Source organism: Mus musculus, chromosome 11 (assembly GCF_000001635.26).
Source record: "Mus musculus strain C57BL/6J chromosome 11, GRCm38.p6 C57BL/6J".
NCBI classification, from domain to species: Eukaryota; Metazoa; Chordata; class Mammalia; order Rodentia; family Muridae; genus Mus; species Mus musculus.
The window spans coordinates 75,559,252-75,580,001 of NC_000077.6; the positions used below are offsets into that span (position 1 = coordinate 75,559,252).

Consider the following 20,750-nt stretch of genomic DNA (forward strand, 5'->3'; position numbering starts at 1 on the left):
AAAAAAAAAACAAACAAACAAAACAAAAACTTTTGACATATTCATTGCTCATTTATTTAATCAAGAGCAAAACAAGGCAAAAATAATGTCAGGCATAGTGTCACAGCTACCCCCATTTTGGTAGCAAGGAATGGGCTTGCAGTGGCCTTCTCTAGTCTTGCTAGGGTTTTGCTATAAGCCTCTGCTGGCCTAGGACTTTGAGTCCTCTTTTTCTGCCTGAGTACTGGGCTTCTGGGTATGCTCAAGCTACAGTCACGACGATTAAACAAAAAGGGCCCCAGACAATAAGAAAAGGAGCATTGCTCAAGAGAATGTCCCCAGCACCAATAGCACTGTTGATGATGACGTGGTACAGGCTCTTGAGCTGGGAGAGGAGTTGTGGCTGCTTGTGGGCAGGATTTGGTTTGCTCCGGTGTGTTGGAATCCATCCCTGAGCTTCTCTGTGTAGCCCTGGCTGTCCTGGAACTCACTCTGTAGTCCAGACTGACCTCAAACTCAGAGATCAGCCTGCCTCTGCCTCCCAAGTGCTGGGATTAAAGGTGTGCACCACCATGCCTAGCATTTTTTTAAAGCTATTTTATTTAATTTGCATGAGTGGTTTGTCTCTGTGTATAAATGTATGTATATGGCACGTGCAGTACACAGAAGACAGAAGAAGGGGCTGGAGTTACGGATGACTGTGAGCTACCCTGTCAGTCCTGAGAACCAAACCCAGATTCTCTGCAAGAGCTTTAAGCGCTTGTAACTCGCGAGCAGCGGCTCCAGCCCAGGTTGTGGTGTCTTAGCACGGGCCTGTAATCACAACTGAGTTTCTGCAGAATCATTGAGGGTTGGCCTTGAAATCATTTCAGATGGGCCCAATCTTGCTTTGCACCCATGTGAGTGGTCATGTTAAAAACAGCCAGAGCCTTCCTAATCTTTGCTTCCTGGAGGTGCTAGGTGGCTCCCAGGGTAGCATCAAGTTGGAACAAATCCCCTGGTTACACTCAAAAACTCAGTCAGGACTTGGGGAGCCACCTGTCTTGTTAGGACTGTGATTGGCACCTTCCAGAAACATACTCTGAAAACCAAAAGCAGCTTTTGCTGACATCTGGTCTTTCTGGGACTCTGATATTTTTATTTATAAAATGACACTCATTTCCCCAAATAGATTCTTATTTTTAACGGGCTTTCTCCCTTTGAGGGGTGCTTAAGGTTTACAGCTTTGCTCTCTGACAGCCTCCTTCAAATACAGCAACTGTGGTAAGCCCTGGCCTGTGTAAGGAGTGGCGGGGCAGTGTGCAGACAGTCATGTCTTTTTCTCTGTCTCTGTCCGGGAAGGGAAAAAGAAAGCTTGCCATTAATTTGTGGCAGTTGCCTAGACTGCTGTGCTGTGAATTCCACAGAGGAGGGTGGCTGAGACGTGAGGCCTGGCCATTGCTAGCTGCTCCCTTCCCTTCTCCCTTAGGCGAGGCCAACAGCCCAGGACAGCTATAAATGTACTCCAACACAAAGTCATAAAGCTTACCTAGGACCTTCCTGGCACTCTTGTAAGCTCAATTGCGTAGTTCTTTGGTTTGAATTTTGCAGATGAGAGTGTTGCGTCACAATGTCAAAGGTGAGATGCACCTGTGACCTAAGCCTGCCTTTCTCCATCCATCCCCTCAGCTGCCCAATATGTTCGGCGACCTTCGGTCCACATTTATTGCCTTGATGATTGGATCCTACGCTTCCTCAGCAGTTACCTTCCCAGGAATAAAGGTGAGGGTGTGGCCAGCCCGTGGCTCTCCACCTCCCAACTCACGCTTTTCCCTAGCATCTGGGCAGAGGCCTCCACCTAGGCCACTGCAGCCTCTCTGAAGAGGTCCGTCATTGTGAACACTAGGGGTGGCTCCTCAGCTGCCCCTCCCACCTAGGCAGGATGCACCTGGCACCACAGGAGCAAGAAAAGAAAACCCCTGGGCCCCGGAAGAGGGGAGCTTGAGTGTTGTTCTGTGGTGTGTGACCCCAGACTGCCTGGGGACAGGAAAGGAGGGTGGGTGAGCTTGCCTCCAGGACACTCCAGCCTGTTGATGTTGGGCTGTTGCTGCCCAGTAGCCAGAGCTCTGCTGTCCGCCAAGTTGGTTCAGCTGTTTCCCTCCCAGGCAGAATTCTGAGCCTGTGGAAGTCACATGGCATCAGGAAGAAGCCTAGGCTCAGAGTCTCCTAGGCTTCTGTCAGGAGGTCACCAAGGGCTCTTCTCTCCCCAAGCACTGGCATCAAGTAGAAGCCCACTTCGGGGGGTATGGGGCTCTGTGATGATGAGAGGGGGCCTCAGATGTAGGCTGGGAACCTGGGGGTCCACGTGCTAGGTGGTAGGAATCTGGCCAGCCACCCTGTGAACTTCCTCTTGCTCCTGGATGGTGGCAGAAGCAGACGCTCCTTGGCTTCTGTGTAGAATGCTAGCCTCCGCCCAGGGAGCTGGGCAGGTACATGCTAAGGCACTTAGAGGACCTCACGTTGGGATGAAATGGGGATGATCAAGACAGGCCTAGGGGCATGGGCCTGTAATGACAACTACTGAGAAGGCTGAGGCAGGAGGGCATGGAACGTTCAAGGGCAGCCTGGGCAAGTTAAGTCTCTACTTATCTCAGCTTTTTTAAGGACCATGAGTAAAGTTCACTGTTAGATAGTTGGCAAGCACATGGGAGGCCCCAAGTTCAATTTCTGGTACAAAGAAAAGAGCTGGGCAGTGGTGGCGCAAGCCTTTAATCCCAGCACTTGGGAGGCAGAAGCAGGTGGATTTCTGAGTTCGAGGCCAGCCTGGTCTACAGAGTGAGTTCCAGAACAGCCTGGGCTACACAGAAAAACACTGTCTTGGAAAGAAAAGAGAGTAGGGAAGAGGAAAAAAAAATAGAAAGAAAGAAATGGTATCAATTGGTGCTGGAATGCTTGGCTCTCTGCCCTCTGCCAGGATCACCACTAATCCTGCTGAAGCACTCTCCAAGTATAGCATCAATACCTGTTTCACAGAGGCACCAAAGGAGCTAAGTCAGTTGGTCTCCTGAGTGTCTGGAGCACCTGCCCTGTGTATACTTAGAGAAGTATCAGTGGATGAGGCCGGCAGGTTCCTGTCCTTGGGGAACTAGACAGTCAAACAGAATGGCTAGGCTGCCTGTGATCCCAACACTCTGGATGCGGAGGCAGGAGGATCAAGAGTTTGAAGCCAGCCAGGGCTACACGAGAACCTGTCTCAAAACAGAGGGGGAAAAACACTCAGAAGAAGCAGAAAAGTCTTAGCCAGGACTGTTTACTGTGACCCAGCAAGGCAGACATGACAGCAATAACTCAGTCACCTTTCAAGATGGTGACATTTGATTCAAATTGGATTCTAGGTTCAGACAGGTTGGGATTATCAGAGCATGGGGTTCTAATAGCCAAACAGCTCAGATCACAGGGTTGAGCCTCTCTATATGGCCCAGCACAGTGAGAGCTCCCAACTGTCCCCTGCCCAATGCCCATTCTGGTTTCCCATTGATAACACTGCTCCCTCTTCTGACAGCTCATCTACGACGCTGGCGCCTCCTTCATTGGCATCCTAGTGGTCTGGGCTGGCTGCTCTGGCCTGGTTTTTTTCAACTGTTTCTTCAACTGGCCACTCGAGCCCTTCCCAGGCCCAGAGGACATGGACTACTCGTAAGTTAGGCATGCTCTCTGCCCTACCCTCACACCAGCCAGGGACCGGGCAGCAACCTACAAACACCCTTCCTATGGCTGCTAGGGTGAAGATCAAGTTCAGCTGGCTAGGCTTTGACCACAAGATCACAGGGAAGCAGTTCTACAAGCAGGTGACCACAGTGGGGCGCCGTCTGAGCGTGGGCAGCTCTATGCGGACTGCCAAGGAGCAAGCCGCCCTGCAGGAGGGCCACAAGCTGTGTCTGTCCACTGTGGACCTGGAGGTGAAGTGCCAGCCTGATGCTGCAGGTACCCAAAACATGACTGTCCCTATCCAGGTTGGCCCAAGAGACCCGGGGGCAGGGGGAGGGTAGCTGCATTTACACTGCAGGTCTAGCCCACAGCCCCCTTGATTGGTAATCACTGACTGAGACTCTGGGTATCTTCTCACTGCATACCTATTCTGTCTTAAAGGGGGAGAGGGACCTGGTTACACTGAGTTCCGCAGAGCTTAGGGGGTCTGCTGATGAGCATCAAGACCACAGACCTCAGCGGGGCTCTTCACTGTCCCTCACCGCCAGCATAGTCCACACACTGAGCCTTCGTCCCTTCCCCAGGCCCTGGGTGCTGGATGGGCCATATTTCCTGAACCTGAGCTTTATGCCTTCTTCCCACAGCGGCCCCATCGTTTATGCACAGTGTGTTCAGCCCCCTCCTGGTGCTCAGCCTGGTCACCATGTGTGTCACACAGCTGCGACTTATCTTCTACATGGGGGCTATGAACAGCATCCTTGAGTTCCTGGTCAGGGGGGACCAGAAGACAGGTAAGTGTCCCCCACTACACACACACACACACACACACACACACACACACACACACACATACCTCTGGGCCTTCCTTGATGCATCCCTCCAGGGTAGGGCAGTGCTGCTACTCTCACCAGCCCAATAAAGCCCTCCGTCCCCTCCAGCTTATGTACTTTGTGACCTAGATCACATCAGTAGGGCTGTGAAGTTGCCGTGTCTGAGGCCCTGCTGGCTTGTCTTGTCACGGCCAGCTTGACTGTTCTTTCATGTCCCCATCAGGGTTTTCCCGGCTAAGGAGGGAGAGGACTGAAATAGCGCTGTGTTTCGGGTGTGGGGTGAATGCTTTCAGTGCCAGTGGGGAGGACTGCGGGCTGTCTGCTGAGAACACGACCCAGAGCCGAAGACAGCAGCCCAGCCCCACCCGTCACATCCCTGATCCAAAGGGACTAGCTTGGCACTTGGACAACCTGGGGGCTGAGGGAGGACCTTTGTCCCGACTGAGGACTACGGGTCAGTGGGGGCCTACTCTATGATCGATGTCCTGCCCTGGGAACCAGGGAAAACAGAGGCTTCCCAGGAACGAAGTACTCCAGTTGAGGCTTGTTCACTCTGGGAAACAGAACTGATAACCCACAGGAAAACAGTAGCAGGTCTTGAGCTGACGAGGGGCTTTGCTGCGCAGAGAAAGTCAGGACTTCCCCAGGCCTGGCTGAGTCAGCTTTAGTCATCCTGAGCAAGCAGGACAAACACACTCGGTGGCAAATCTTTGTTGGCAGTCTCACCGGCCTGCCACTTTCTTTTGTTGGCTAACTTGTTTTTACCCAGGGAAAGATAACGCAGTCCTTGCAAGGGGCCAAATACCAGTTATCCGCAGGGACAGGAAGGCTGGCTTTCACAGAGGGAAAAGCTCCTGGCAACTAATGGCTTCTCAGAGGGGAGAAGTGGAAAGAAGCCGAATGTAATGAGCAAAAAAAAAATCATGATGGGCCTTGGTAATGACCTCAGGGCCTTAGGAGGAGAAGACCTTAAGCTTTGTTTAATCTAATGATAGTTCCCTAACTTTTTTATTTGTTTGTTTTGGTTTTGGTTTTGGTTTTTTTCTTTTTTGAGACTGTTTCTCTGTGTAGCCCTGGCTGTCCTGGAACTCACTCTGTAGACCAGGCTGGCCTCGAACTCACAGAGATCTGCCTGCTTCTGCTTCTCGAGAGGTTGCAGGATCAAAGTTGTACACCACCACTGCCTGGCTATAATTTCCTAACTTTATACCCCTGGAACAATTTTTTTTTTTTTTTGGTAATATAGGGGGTCTTGATGGTAGAGTGCTTTCTTAGCGCTCATGGCACTTGCACCACATAAGTTGCACAGCGATGACTGCCTGTGATCCCAGCACTCAGAGGTGGAAGTGGAAAGGCAAGGTTCAGAGTCCTCTGAGGTTGCAGGGCACATTGGAGGCCTGCATGGGTTAGGGGCAGTAGATCTAGATGAGCCTTGCTCGCTGCTGTTTAGCCTCTCCAGGTACCTGCCTGCTTTAGTCTCCTGTAGCTATGACTACAAGTGTGAACCACCCTACCTAGTAGAACATTTTTTGTTTTTGTTTTGTTTTGTTTTGTTTTGTTTTTGAGATGTGGTAGACTAGGCTGGCATGGGACTTACTTGGTAGACAGGGTTGGCTTCAGACAGTAGGTGGTCCTCCTGTCTCAGCCCGGGACTGGAACTACGTCACACGCAGCTTAATCTTCTGGTATTTCACTGAAATAAAAAAACCTTTCGATGGGACCAACTCAGCAGGAAGAGATGCTTGCTGCTAGCGTGGAAGTAGCACACAGTGGTCAGGAGTTGGTTCTCTTCTTCCCCTGTGCATTCAATATCCAGCACTCAGGTGGCAGAGGCAGGTGAATCTCTGTGGGTTCAAGGCCAGCCTGGTCTACAGAGCGAATTTTATCTAGGGTAGCCATGGCTACACAGAGACACCCTGTCTTAAAAAAGACAAAACGGGGGGCGGAGGGGGATGGAAATCCTGATACACTCCCACAATCTCAGGGACTAGACAGAGTGAGGCAGGAAGATTATGATTTTGAGTCCAGTTTGGCTACACAGTAAAACCTTATCTAAAAAAACAAAACAAACAAAAAAAGTGTCAGCTTCAAGAAGTAGAGAGCTCAGGAGAAGAAGTCTGGAGTAGAGTAGACAAGCACTGTATTCCCCTAGTCTCCAGCATCCAGTACTCACAGGCCTGGCTCTGCTCAGAAGGGCTGCCCTGGGTCAGGGAGCTGAAGGAAGAAGCCTGGCTGTCTAGGGAGACTTGTGGTGTCAGATGACTGTGTGCCTGGCACAGATCCTCTGACCTTTCCTTCTCTCTGAGTGCAGTGACAGGGCAGCTCTCCCACGGGCCACATGGTAGAACTCCGCTTCTGCCAGGCCTGCTGCCTCCAGCATGCTACTTCATCATGGTGCCCAGACCAGGGCCACAGGCCTGACACACCAGCATGCCCATGGGCAGCAGCCAGGAAAAGATCAGCTGGGCTGGCTCTCTTTCACATCTAACCCCAGAGCTGGTGTGAGCAAGGCCTTCGTTGAGTGCTCTGGGGGAGAGGGACTCTTGGGAAGTGGGGTATGTGTTCTGAGCTAGTCTGTTTGTTTCCTGTCTCATTCATGTCTTCTGCCACTAACCCCTCTCCTTTCTGCTTTTCCACCTTTGTGCTCTTGCTGAAGTGATGGCGACTGGTAAGCCAGGGGCGTTGTCAGGGAACGTTACAACACCCCTAAGTACTCTCTGCCCAGCCCAGAGGCTCCTTCCCTCACATAGCAAACATCCCTCTTGACTAAACTGGTGGGGTAAGGGTAGGACACTCAGTGGTCAACGATTTTTTTGTTCCCACCTCTATAATTTTAAGTCTCTTTGAAGATAGAAGCCCTGACGTCTGAGTCTCTGGGAACAGTGCCTTCCTGGGGGCAGAAAAAGATGGTCAGTCACATATAAAGCCCTGGTTATGGACACTGGTGATATTGTGGTTTCCAAGTCAGAGTGACTTCCTGAAACTTTGGAGGGTGGGTCATTGTGACATGCTGGATTTCAGTAGCTGTTTCGGGGGAAGCAACAGAAGCTTGGAGCAGAAAATTGGCCTTTGTTCTAGCTTTGATTTGAGAAGTTAAGGTCTGTAGGTTCCCTGCAACCCACAGTGACCATGATGCTCCAAGGCAGACATCTGAGGACCCATAGAGTCCACTCAAGCTGCTCCCCAGGGCCGTGTGCCAGAGCTCCCGTGACGTGTCCTATTCCTCCCCAGTTGCCCTCTATACCTCCATCTTTGGCGCACTCCAGCTGCTCTGCCTGCTGACAGCTCCTGTCATCGGCTACATCATGGACTGGAAGCTGAAAGAGTGTGAAGATACTTCAGAGGAGCCTGAGGAGAAAGAAGGCACTCAGTACGTAGACCACAGCCTGCTTGCAGCCCTCAGAGAAAGACAGCCGAGATAGATATTAGGCAGGGCCTGGAGGGCAGGAGGGGACCCTTGCAAGCTCGGCACCCATTGTTTCCACCTCTGTGGACATTTCCTGATATGATGACGTTTGGGAGATACTGAGGTAGATAAAAGCAGAGGAGACTGAGGACCGCAGGCTGGCACTCACATCCCACACGTGGGCCTATCTTAAAGCCACTTGCCACTGGGGTTGTTCCACTCCCTTGAATTGTAGCCTACTCTAATCGAGTGTGCTAACGATGTGCTGACTATGAAAATAAAACAAGGCTCTGGAGTCCTGCTTTATGGAAGGGCTGGGCTCTGAGATCAGAGGATGAGTTAAATGCTGTTGTCTACAACCCCCATCACATGATAGGCTGTTATTTATTGTGTCAGGCCCAGTGCCAAGCATTTAACACACAATGTCTCAGTTCAGCTTCAGTACCATGATACAACGTGTGTCAGTGTTGTACCCACTTTACAGATAAGGGGAAAGGGCTAGGTGCTTGAGCCTTCTTTCAGAGGTGGTATAGTTATGTAGGCCTGGGAACTGCTGCCCTCCTTTACACATTTGCTGTTCCTTCTTATGATCATCCGTGGGGTTTCAGTGTGGGTGGCGTGGCTGGAATCAGTAATAGTTAATCCACAAGGAAATAATGACAGAGACTCTCTGTTATCTAGGTTAGGCCCTAGAGCCAAAAGGCTATTTGCCATCCTGGTTCCATCTGCTGTGTATTTGTTTCCCCTCACCCTATCCTGCCCTGCAAGGCGAAACCAGTGTACTCCCTTATCTGGCTTATTATCTGGCTTATAACCAGCTTCCTGCAAGCTATGGGTACACTGAGGCTTTGCCGGTCCTCCTGGTCCTCCTCGCAGGGGCACTCTCTGCTCCTCCCCATCCCTGCCATCAGCTGAGCTCGATAAGCAGGGTTGGGAGGGTGGGGGTGGGGGGGTGAGGAGGGGGAGGTGGTGTGGGGGTGGTGAAGCTGTCTTCTCAGTTGTGAGAGCTTCTATTCGAATCAGCCTCCACTCAACTGAGACAGCAGCCCAGAGAGTGTCCCTGCTGCTGGGCTAAGATGTGGTTGAGTGACCTGGGATCAGTCCACATACTGGGATCCCTGAGGTCTGACTTTTTGGAGAGAGCCTACCTTTCCCCAGGGAGCCACCCCCAATGCCACCCTAAGTCCTGTGTGCCCTTTCTCTACAGAGGTGAAAAGAAGCAGAAACGAGACAGGCAGATTCAGAAAGTCACGAATGCCATGCGGGCCTTCGCCTTTACAAACGTGCTGCTTGTGGGTTTTGGGGTGACCTGCCTCATTCCCAACCTGCCTCTACAGGTATGTTTGGGGAGAGGGAAGATAATGTTGGGGATGGGACACAAATGAGAGGGTTTTCGTGGCTAAAACATGCATTCATTCTTAGTTCATTCAGTTTGGCCAGTATTCGCTGGAGGTCTACTTAGCCTCCGCCACTCCCCAGCTCTGGGCTCGAGGAGGAGCGTGAGCTGTGAACCCCAGCTTTCCTTCACAGGACTCTTCTCCAAGAAGGCTCTTTGTTCTTCTCTGTCCTCAGGCACCTTGCCTGCCATGGGTGCCACCATCTTCTGTTTCCTGGAACTGGTTGGTTTTGCATTTTCTCAGACAGTTGAAATCTGATGTCTAAAGAGGTTTGGCCAAGGCTGAGTGTGGAGGTGCACGCTTGCAGACAGTGACTGGGCCTGGCTTGGTGTCAGGGTTCAAAGGGTTAATTCCTTCATACAAGATTTCTTTCGTCTTTTCAGACAGAGTTTCTGTGTAGCCCAGGCTGGCCTCAGACTTGATCCTCCTGCCTTAGCCCTTCAAGTGCTGAGATTACAAGAACAAACCACCATGCTTTGCCTGCACACGATTTCTGAGTTTTCTGAAACCTGACTTGCTGGAGTTTGTAAGCCAAGTAGACTTTGCACCTGGCCCCACCCTTTGGTCTGTGAAAATGTTCTAGCAGTCCGTCTGGGCCCGGGTCCCAGGTTTACAAGGTGACGGGATGCACCTGATAGCATTGCTTCCAGCGGGACGTAGGCCAAGTGCATCATCGTCTCACGCCGGCTCTGGAGACGAAGAGGCTCTTTGTTTACGAGGTGCCAGGTGTTGAGCTATGTTGAACACACAGGTGTGACACCCACAGGCACTATCTATCACACATACGTGCTGGTACTGAGTGTACAGACCAGAAGAAGCCCTGGGAGACCTGTATCAGTTCTAGGTGGGGAGATCCTCACAGACCATCTTGTCTAATGGGTGGAAGATGTAATGGAAGACAGTCACTGCTCTTTGTTTAACGCACTTTTCATTGAAGGCCAGTTTTGAAAAGGCAGCAATGCATTTGAAGGAAGAGACAGGGCCTGTGTAAATCCACATCTGCATGGTCTTTCAAGAGTATCCCTGGCCCCTGCACTATCCATATTCCTGGAAGCAGTACCTCCACACAACACGCTTGCATGCGTGAAATAAATGAATGTAATTTTTAAAGAGAAAAGCTTATTCCAGCACCCGGGAGGCAGAGGCAGGAGGATCTCTGTGATTTCAAGGCCACAGAGGTCCACATAGCGAGTTCCAGGTCAGCCAGGACTAACCCTGTCTCAAAAAACAAAAGACCTTAAAATATATTTTTACCTACATGTGTAACTCTGTGTTGCAAAAGTGAGAAATTGTCTACAAAGGCCAGAAGAGGGCATCCGGTTCCCCAGACCGTAGTCAGCTGCCATGTTGATGTTGGGAATTAAAGGAGATCCTCTGGAAGAGCAGGCAGTGTTCTCAACTGCTGGGCCATCTCCCTAGCCTCAATTTACATTATTTTAATTATACAAATGAGGACCCGGAGAGATGGTCAGTGGATGCTCTTATGCAAGGACCTGAGTTCAGTTCCTAGCACCCACATGGTGACTCAGAACTGTCTGTAACTCTGGTTTTAAGGAATTTTCTGAACTCTGGCACAAAGGTACACACATGGTGCACTGATACACATAACTGAAATTAAAATATATGTATTTTTGTGGGTCTGTGGTTATCAGGGTGTGTTCTAATTTTTTTTTAATGATACAAAGTGTTTTATCAAGGGTTAGGCATGGTGGTGCATAACTTTAGTCCCAGTACTGTGGAGGTAGAGGCAAGCAGATCTTTGTGCATTTGAGACCAGCATTGTCTACATAGAGAGTTCTAGGGCAGCCAAGGATACACAGTGAGATCCTGTCTCAAAAAACAAAACCAAACAAACCAGATAAAAGAAAACAAAAGAGCGGTCTACACTAGAGAGCCAGTAACATCCAACTCCAAGTGGCTGCCATTGCTGTGCCCGGGTCTCCAGAGCCCGAGGGCAGGAACAGAGGTGGTCCTGAGGGTCTGCTGCTCACGCTCTGCTCTCGCTCCTTCCCTCCCCCAGATCTTCTCCTTCGTCCTGCACACAATTGTGCGAGGATTCATCCACTCTGCCGTAGGGGGCCTATACGCTGCCGTGTAAGTCCTGGAAGCTCTGGGTGGTGTGGCCTTAACCTGAGGGGACTACTGGTGGCCCTGAAACCCTGAAACTAGCCTATCCTGACCTGCTGGCATGTGTGATGTTGGATCAGGGGACATGAACTAGGGTTTCTGCTGTCTGTGTCATAACAGGCCGTCATCCATACCTGACAGCAGGTGAGTCAGTAGGCAGACAGTTGGGTGCCCACAAGCCTTGGCATTTCACACGAAGCCAGCCTCTCAGCTGGGGTCAGTGCCTTCGAGCCCCAGGCATTGCTGTTCGGCCAAGTCCTGGCACTGTCCCTGGCTGCTCACTGGGTCAGGGCTGGGTTCTGGATGCCTGAAGCGAAACACTGCAGTGTAAATAGCCCTCCACAGGGGCAGTGAATTGAGTAACCGGTCCCAGAAAGCCTCACCCAGGAGCCTCAGAGGGCCACTTGCCGGCCATAACCTCCTTGGACCCCAGCTAGTGAAACCTACATCTTTCCCAAGAAGCTCTACCCACCTGCTCCTCCCTCTATTGCCCAGGGCTTGGCCCACAAATTGAACCGAGTTCCATCATCCACCATCTGTGACTGTGAATATAGCCCCTCGTACCTCTCTGGCAGAGCCTGGTGTTCCCCGAGATTAAGGCCAGAGCTACTTCCCTCTTTAAGCCTCATCCTACAGGGTCATTCCAGGTCTGCCTGTCCCCCTCGTTGTACCCCCCTCCCGTTCCCCAAGCCTGGAGGAAGTTGTGGCTGCCCTGGCAGGGTATGAGGGAGTCGGGCAGGAGCTGTGATGCTGAGTTTCCGTGATTGTGCAACGCTCCTGGAGGGGGGGGGGGGGGGGAGACAGCAGAGCCAGGGTCAGCCTCCAACCCAAGCCACAGACTCTGCTGGCACCATGCTTTCCACCCTGCGCAGCCCCACACCCACAGGCTAAGGGCACATCTGAGTAAAGGAGAGGCTTGCTCCAGAGTCTGGAGCCTGAGGGGCCTGAGGCTGATACCGCCTCTCCCTGCAGGCACCAGTGGTGCAGCCCTGGTTACCAGTATACCTAAGCCAGGCCAGTGAGGGACTGGGGAAGCCTGTCACCCGTGCTGGCTGTGATGGGTCTCATTGCCCCAACAGGTACCCCTCCACACAGTTTGGTAGCCTCACTGGACTGCAGTCCCTGGTCAGTGCGCTCTTTGCTCTCCTGCAGCAGCCGCTGTATCTGGCCATGATGGGTCCTCTGGGAGGAGACCCTCTGTGGGTAAGAAGGGTCAGGGTGTCTCTCCATTCTGCTCCTGGGAAGGGGGCCCAAGGACAACAGGTAGTGTGGGAACGTTGGACAGTACCCAGTCAGGGGTCCCTGGTGGATGGTGACCGGGAAGGAGGAGAAAACTGGCCTCTCTGGATCCGATTCTGGGGTGAATTCCAGGCTTTCCATCCAAAGCATTCTCATCCAGGTGTCATGAGTTGTCCCAATCCCAGCCCATTCCCTGGAGGCCGCTGAGGAGCATTGGGGAAATGAGATGCTGGAATGTGGGTTGACAGCTGGGACCCCTTGAACCTCCTCTTTAGTTTTGAGTCTTTTCTGTGTGACGCCTTCCCTTCCCCAGACCTGCGTGTGCGGGTGGGCGGGCGGGAGGGTGCTGCCTTGCGTGCATGCAGCTCCCTCTCACAGCCAACTCCCCACCATCCCAGGTGAACGTGGGTCTGCTCGCCATGAGCATGCTGGGCTTCTGCCTGCCCCTTTACCTCATCTGCTACCGGCGCCAGCTGGAGAGGCAGCTGCAGCAGAAGAGGGAAGACAGCAAGCTGTTCCTTAAGATCAATGGCTCATCCAACCGGGAGGCTTTCGTGTAGTGCCCACCCACCGCCTCAGTTGTGGCCTCCTGCCTGTGCTTCAGTGACTGACTGCAGTCATCTCCCCACCCCAGAGGACCTCATGCTCTCCCTGGATCCTGCCCTTCACCACACTGGAGCCCATACTTCCTCAGAACCACCTGGCCCTGCCGTGGAGTGCTGGTGTGGAGGGACAGGAGAGGGCCTGGGACAAGTGAACCTCCCACTGCCAGAAGCTGGGCTGCCCTGGCCTAGCTGTCACCCCAGGGGCTCTGAAGTCTCCCGATCTCCATGGGGCTTGTACCTGGAGCCAAGGGGACCTTTTCAGCGAGCATTTCTTTCTTTTTATTTTTTCTTTCTCTTTCTCACTGATCGGATTCTGCCTCTTGCCAAAGCAGAGGGGCCTGCCATCCTCCAGCACACTACCTGTCCCTGAGCTGCACGCCCACCAACCACGCCCACCTGAGGACAAAGGCTTGCGCTGTCTGCACTCCCCTTGCTTGGCCCCTTACCTCCCCTGGCCAGTCTGGCTGCCTGAGGAAGGAAGGACCCGCTTCCTGTTGTTGGTGCTAACCCCTTTGTCATCCCAACACCCCCCTGCCCGTGGCTAGTCTCTGGCCCCTCTTTTCCTTGAAAGCCTGAGAAGAAGCCCCCCCTGTCTCAGGCTGGGGAAGGAGTGGAGGGCAGACTATTTACACAAAGCCTCAAGAGCCCTGGGCCAGGCTTCTTCCTCCGGAGCCAGAGCAGTGTCTCTCTGCTGGCACGCTTTGTTCCAGTCTGCAACCTGAAGGGAACTAAGGGGACACCACAAGGGCACCCTCCCATCCACCCACAGCTGTTTTTCTGGGGTGGAAATAAGGCTGTGACTAGACATGAGGAGCCAAGCCTAAATAGGGAAGAGGATTAGTGAGTAACCCGAGGGGTGTGTGTTTATGTGGTACGTGTGTGTGCATGTGTGTATATGGTAGGAGGCTAGCCCCAGGGGCTGCTTTTATCAGAGTGGACCAGACCAGAAGCCAGCCAGCCCTACAGCAGGCTCAAAATAGGAGTCAGCCTTGCTTTATGATGGGGACCTGTGTGTATCGGTGTGATCACAGTGCCCCCTGCTGGCAGACTCACATCAGGGGACTGGAACGGTTCATGTAGTAGAAGCCTAGCCGGCCTGCCTGGCTCACTAACCCACCTTGCCTTGACAACCCCTAGAAACCCTGCCTGAGACCTCTTGGGGTGCCAAGAGGGGTACATTGGTTTTTAAGTTTATGGTTTTCTCTTGTTTTATCATGATTCTTTTTATGAAGCAATAAATCCATTTCCCTGTTGGTAATGGATGCCCCTCCTCACGTATCAGCTAATTACTGTATGTGCCTATTTTATATTTGAGAGGAGAGACAGGGCAAAAGGGTCTGCCAGGAAGAAAAGAAAAAAGAAGCCAGACATAGTGGCACACATTTTAATCCCAGCATGGGAACCTGAAGCAGGCAGAGTTTGAGGCCAGTCTAGTCTACATGGAGAATTCTAGGGCTACATAGTCAAAATCTGTAGATGTTCTGCTAGTGACAAACCCAGCTACACCTGGGTGACATGTCCAGGAAGGGGCATGGGCAAAGGAAAGCCCTGTCTACCCTGTCCAGGGAAATGGGGCTGTGGAGAGGTGTGGGCTGCCCTCACTGCTGTCTGTTGCGACTAGACAGACCAATCCAGAGAGAGCCTTCATCTCCACTGTTGGCTGTTACCGTGTAAGCCCAAGGGTTGTTATATGGTGACTCCAGGAAAGTCCTAGGCTAACTAGCACCCAGGCTAACTGAGATGCCCTCAGTCTCAGTGCAGGCCCTGTTGTGAGAGTGGACTGCCAGGTCTTGACTCCAGTCTGTTCAAACAGTAATCACATAACCCCAACAGTGAGCTAGTGGAAGCCCTTTGAGGCTTCTCATGGCTCAGTGGTAGAGCTCACTCTTAACATGGCTAAGACCCTAGGTTCTGTTTCCCAAGAGAGCTATTGTGTATTTTCCAAACCATCTCTCAGAACACTTGTCTGTGAAAAGGTCTAGTGGGGTACGCTGAGTTAAAGTCAGACCTGCCACTTCACAGCAGGGATCCACAGCCCTTTCCCCATGTTCCTGAGCATTGGAGCTGGGGGTAGCACCAGGTGTAGTGTCAGGAGGACCTCTTTGAGTTCAAGCCCAGCCTCCTGTACATTTCGAGTTCCAGGCTAGCCGGGACTATTCAATGAGACCCTGTCCAAAAAAAAATCCAAAAACCTGTTTGCAAGGATGTGGAGAAAAATTGGAAGTTTTAGGCATTGCTGTCTGAGTGGTGGAGCTGAGAGCTGTGGAAACATGGCACAGTCCCGTAATGCCAGCACCAAAAGGCAAAGGGTGACATCTTTCAGCATGAGCTGCAACCCTGCTCACACACAAGGTTGTGACATGCTGAGTGGTGACAAATCATAGCCATGTGCGACATGGTGGCTACTTGGCTGAAATGTGGATTGGCTCCAGGCCTGGGTGTGGATGTAGCTCAGTTGGTAGCATGTTTGCCTAGCTTACCCAAAGCCCTGGGTTTGAATAAACCTGGCATGGTAGTGCAGCACTTGGAAGGTGGTGACATCAGGATCAAAAGTCCCTCTTGGTCAGATAGTGAGTTTGATGCCAACCTGGAATCCAAGAACTCTCATCTTCGGAAAAAAGAATGACAAAATCAGATGGCAGACCACTGGTCTCACCTATGTCTCGATTTGATTCTGGTGCTGCCCAGAGGTTAAGATGCCCCTGTGAGGAAGAGAAGAGGTTGAGGGAATGTCCCTTCCTGCTAGGGATATAGCCTGCAGACACAACCTGTGCAGTTCCCAGCAACACTGAGGGGCCCACACTTTTGATCGTGATGCTGTAAGGGTATATATCCTAGGATTGAGACACTAGAAAACTAAATGTGGGATGGAAAAGAGCCAACGGTACTGGAAGATGAGAGACGTCCACTGGTAGCAGAGAACAGGTGTGGCAAGCCAGATGAGCTCTCCCTAATCAAGGGCCATCCTGCGCTGACTTGGCAGACATGTCAGTGTCTTTGAATCACGGTGACAGCCTAGAGTGGTATAGATGCTTGGAGAAGCAACCCCAGAGGACTCTCCTGTGGGTCTCAAGTCACTAACACAGCCGAGGCTGTCTCAGCTAGAACCCCCCCCCCCCCCATTGGAAGCAAAGAGCCCAAAGGGTGCAAGCTCAGAATGGTTTCCATATCTTGGAGCCAATGCTTTCTCAGGTTTGAGGCAAGCTATTTGCACAAGAGTCACGTGAGCTCTGGAGGCTGATGGGTCCTTGCAGGAATAATTTCCCTGATCTCTTCAACCTCAAGAAGAGTTACCCCAAGATAGGCACAGAAGCACAGGCTAGACACAGGCTAGAGGCACCGATGGAAGGAACAGGAAGCGATGCCAGCCTTGTGGTTTTACCCGTCAAGGACAGTCTCACCAGAAGCCCCTCCTTTGTGGTCTTGGCGTTCATCAAGGATGGATTCCCCTGGGACTCTACCCTTACGACTCTGCCGGGACCTATTCACAGCTGGCTCCAACCTTCATTAAAGCCAAGGTACAGGCCCTCGGGACCACCTCCTGTGCTCTGTCCCCTACACCCACATCCAGAAGTTCTGATCAAAACTTGTACATAGCCAGCCAGTGGTGCTGGTGCACACCTTTAACCCCAGCTCTCCCCTGCTCAAAGCTCAGCGCTTGTCTCCACAGAGCCCAGCCACAGGGGCTGTTATAGCCTCAACACTGTTCCCTAGGAAGGGCAGTAAGGTAGTTGTGGGTTTTATGGCAGTGACAGTGCCTTATCTGTGAAGCTACTAGGCACAACCTAAAATTGAGTAATATACATATATATATATATATATATATATATATATATAGAGAGAGAGAGAGAGAGAGAGAGAGAGAGAGAGTGTATTGACTCAGCTGTGTGGAAAGAGCACCCAAGGGTTACAGGAGGGCTGGCTTCTCCTCGGGCTGTAGCTCTTCCCTGGATTGAGGGTCAAGATGAGGCTGTGTCCCCATGCTCTAACCTGCCTTGGGCCCTAGAGTGTGGACAGAGCCTCCTGAGCTGAGGAGAGTCCGTGTCCTCTATGAGGAAGGTATCATGGCTCTGTCAGCACAGCCACCAACTATGCCCCTTGGTCCCTGCAGTGAGTCATTCTTCCATGGATAGATCCAAGACAGGACCACAGGTCACTTCCTAACCTTGACTGTTCTCTGAGGGGAGGCATGTGGGTTAGCAGCCACTCCACATTCTCAGGGAAAGCTCCTGCCATTTCCTCACGTGAAATGGAGGCTTCTGTGCTCTCACGAGGTGGCTAAGGGGACCTGTAGGTAAATCGCAAGAACAGCAGTGTGTGTAGCTCACAGCAGAAACTTAACACCAGGACCCTGGAGAAAGGCAGACAGCACGGGAGCCAGGCACCCCCCCCCCCTCCTATGACAGGACCCTGACACAAGGGGACTGACCATGTCAGACTGGTGGCCAGATAAAGATGGTACTGACCTCAGTCTCTTCAGAAGTCGTCTTACAGAGAAGCCTTAAGTTCCCCCCTTGCCTACTTTTCTATTTTGTCCTTCACGTTTTTGGTAAGAGGCTTGGCCAAAGAGTCTTGATGTCAAAAGTCCCAGCAGCCCGTACCGCCTTTTTGAATGACTACTTGGCCAGGCTGTGTGTGTGTGTGTGTGTGTGTGTGTGTGTGTGTGTGTGTGTGTGAGAGAGAGAGAGAGAGAGAGAGAGAGAGAGAGAGAGAGGTGTGTTGGAGAGAGGTGTGTTCTGGTGTGTCTGTTGAGAGAGATGTATAAGTGTGCCTATGTGCTGTAATACTGGGAGGCAAAGGAAAGGGCCATGGCGTCCCTTTCTGTTACCAGGAGCATCTAGGCAGGTCAGAATGCAGGCCACATGGAAGACCCAGACCAAGCCTTAGAGTGAGGCCTGAGGGTGTGTTCTTCAGTTCACGGGGTCACATCGTGTCACTGTTAACTCAGCAGCTGGCCTTGGCTCTTCCCTGTCACTTCTACTGTTCCTAGCCCCCAGCATACTCCTTGGCACACAGTAAGCACTTAATAAATGTATGCTGAGAATGATGAAGAACTCCTCTGTGGCTTCCATGTCTCTTTCTGCCTGGATCACACCACTCTTCCTCAGACTCCCTGCCCCTAGTGAGCAGCATGGTTCTCACCGCTGCTCCAGTGGAGGGGGCCTGAAGCTCAGGAGAGGGGACAGTCAGAGGATGCAGAGCAGAGATGCTAGGAGACAAGGCCTGCAAGCTTGGAAGGTGTCTGCCCCCCATCTTTTGTTGTCACCATTCCCCACCCCCACCCCACTTTGGATGGAGTCAACCTCTTTTTTTTGGATGGAGCAGACATCTTTTTCTCTGGTATGACCTCCACCTCAAGGGCAAACCAAGACTTGGGGACTGCAGCCCCCACTTAGAGAGACAGCCAATTACTGTCAGCTGGAATGTGCCCCATGGGGCCAGATCTGATATATTGTTTTCCTCCTGAGAAGTTAGGAATCCTGAGTTTTCTGTAAAATATCACTCTTTTCATATGTTAGCTCACCAGCCGCTTTTTGTGTTTTAACCCTGTATAGGCCAGTGTGAGAGGAGATGGAGGTGAAGGTCCCCTGCCTCACAGGACGCCAGGGCCTCCAGCCATCCCATAGGTCCAGCAAACATTGCCTCTAGCATCATAGGGTTTTTTGTTTGTTTGTTTGTTTGTCTTGCATTTTATTTATTTTTAATTTTTAAAGATTTGTTTATTTATTATATCTAAGTACACTGCAGCTGTCTTTAGACACACCAGAAGAGGCCATCAGATCTCATTAGGGATGGTTGTGAGCTACCACGTAGTTGTTGGGGTTTGAACTCAGGACCTTTGGAAGAGCAGTCAGTGCTCTTAACTGCTGAGCCATCTCTCCAAGCCCATGTCTTGCATTTTTAATTTCATCTATTTATTTCTTTCCCAGCCTGGTTCATAAGAAATGTTATTCAGAGACAGCAAATGGGTTAACCACTTGAATCTAATTCCTGAGGTGCACAAAGTCTGATTTAGTGACAGACTTGTCATAGACACTCAGCAGCTTGCCCTCAGGTCTGCCGACTCCCATGCCCAGTTGGATCATTTGAGCAGCCAGAATCATGAGTAATGGGCCATTTGTTTCTTTTTGTAGTACTGGGGACAGAACTCAGGGCCTCAGGCACGCTAAGAGCCTCACCGCTGAGTTCCACCTGCAGCCTGGCTGCTCTTTGTCCAGTGTCTGTCTGGACCTTCAGAAGCAATGTTCCCTGAGAGCTGGCACAAGCTCTGTCTTGGTCATCACGATACCTCCAGGGACTTGGCCTGCGCTGGTGTGAAATAGCTGCCCAGTAAACACTGTGGGGATGACGTTTAAAAAGACAGAGCCAGGTGTGGTGGTAGGAGCCTGCCTGTGGTCCCAGCAGCTGAGGCAAGAGGAGCAGGTTGGAGGATCAGGAGTTTGAGGCCAGCATGGGCTACAGAAGGAAACCCTGTCTTAAAGCCAGAGAGAGGAGGAGTCTGGGAAGCAGACTAGCTGACCAGCCCACCCTGGCCCACTAGGCGGAGGCAGTGCAGAAGATGGAAACAGTGAAACTCAGTCTCTCAGAGATACAAAGAGATTGGTTACAGGTGTGGCTGTAGCGGAGTAGTATCGGAGACTAGCCAGCCACAGGGGAGACTGCAGGGCCTGAGCCAGGAGATCCAGAGACACAAAGATGAAGGGGGTGAGGGGTGGAGGAGAGGAGACAGGCCCAAAGATGACAGTTGCATCTGATAATGATAAAGATGAAGATAAATGGAAGGAAGGCAGAAGGTATGTTCCCCAGAGTCCAGTGACAGGGACATTCAGTGGGGAGGGTGTGGGGTGGCTCCTGAAAGAGAGACACAGGAAGAAAGGAGATGATGGGGCTGGAGAGATGGCTCAGTGAGTTCCAGGACAGCGCGAACACACACACACACACACATACACACACACACACACAGAGGAAAGGAAAAAGGAAACAAAGTAAGTAAACAGGGGCTGTGGGAGAGGTGGCTCAGAGTGGTTAAACACACTTGCTGCACTCACATGCCAAAGACCCAGGTTCAGGTCCCAGTGCCCACATCAGGTGGCTTACAACCACCTATAACTCCTGTCCTAAGGGATCCAACACCCTTTTCTGACCTCCTCAAGAACCTGTACACATGTGGTATGTTACATATACTTAGAAATGCACATACATACAAGACAAATAAAATTTTTTAAAAAGATTTATTTATTATTATATATAAGTACACTGTAGCTGTCTTCAGACACACCAGAAGAGGACATCAGATCTCATTATGGATGGTTGTGAGCCACCATGTGGTTGCTGAGATTTGAACTCAGGACCTTTGGAAGAGCAGTCAGTGCTCTTACCCGTTGAGCCATCTCACCAGCCCAAATAAAAATTTTAAATGATAGTTTTCATCATTGTAATTATGTATGTGTACATGGATATGTGCAGGGGAATACAGTTG

At 51.5% G+C, this 20,750-nt stretch overlaps 1 protein-coding gene across 14 annotated transcripts in view; it reads left to right on the top strand.

Moving 5' to 3' along the window:
- The window catches only part of Slc43a2 (solute carrier family 43, member 2), a 47,661-nt gene extending 29,337 nt beyond the window's left edge, over positions 1–18,324 (top strand). For 7 of the 14 annotated variants that reach the window (XM_006532825.4, XM_006532820.4, XM_006532823.4 and 4 more), the window contains exons 6-15: positions 1,648–1,740; positions 3,521–3,654; positions 3,740–3,942; positions 4,311–4,457; positions 7,153–7,164; positions 7,728–7,866; positions 9,110–9,239; positions 11,320–11,393; positions 12,506–12,629; positions 13,064–13,225. In XM_006532825.4, the coding sequence (XP_006532888.1) occupies positions 1,648–1,740; positions 3,521–3,654; positions 3,740–3,942; positions 4,311–4,457; positions 7,153–7,164; positions 7,728–7,866; positions 9,110–9,239; positions 11,320–11,393; positions 12,506–12,629; positions 13,064–13,225 (1,218 nt within the window). Of the gene's footprint in view, positions 1–1,647; positions 1,741–3,520; positions 3,655–3,739; positions 3,943–4,310; positions 4,458–7,152; positions 7,165–7,727; positions 7,867–9,109; positions 9,240–11,319; positions 11,394–12,505; positions 12,630–13,063 lie in introns of all 14 variants that reach the window. The other 7 variants (NM_001199284.1, NM_173388.2, NM_001199283.1 and 4 more) reach the window with 4 other exon arrangements.
- The last annotated feature ends 2,426 nt before the right edge of the window (positions 18,325–20,750 follow it).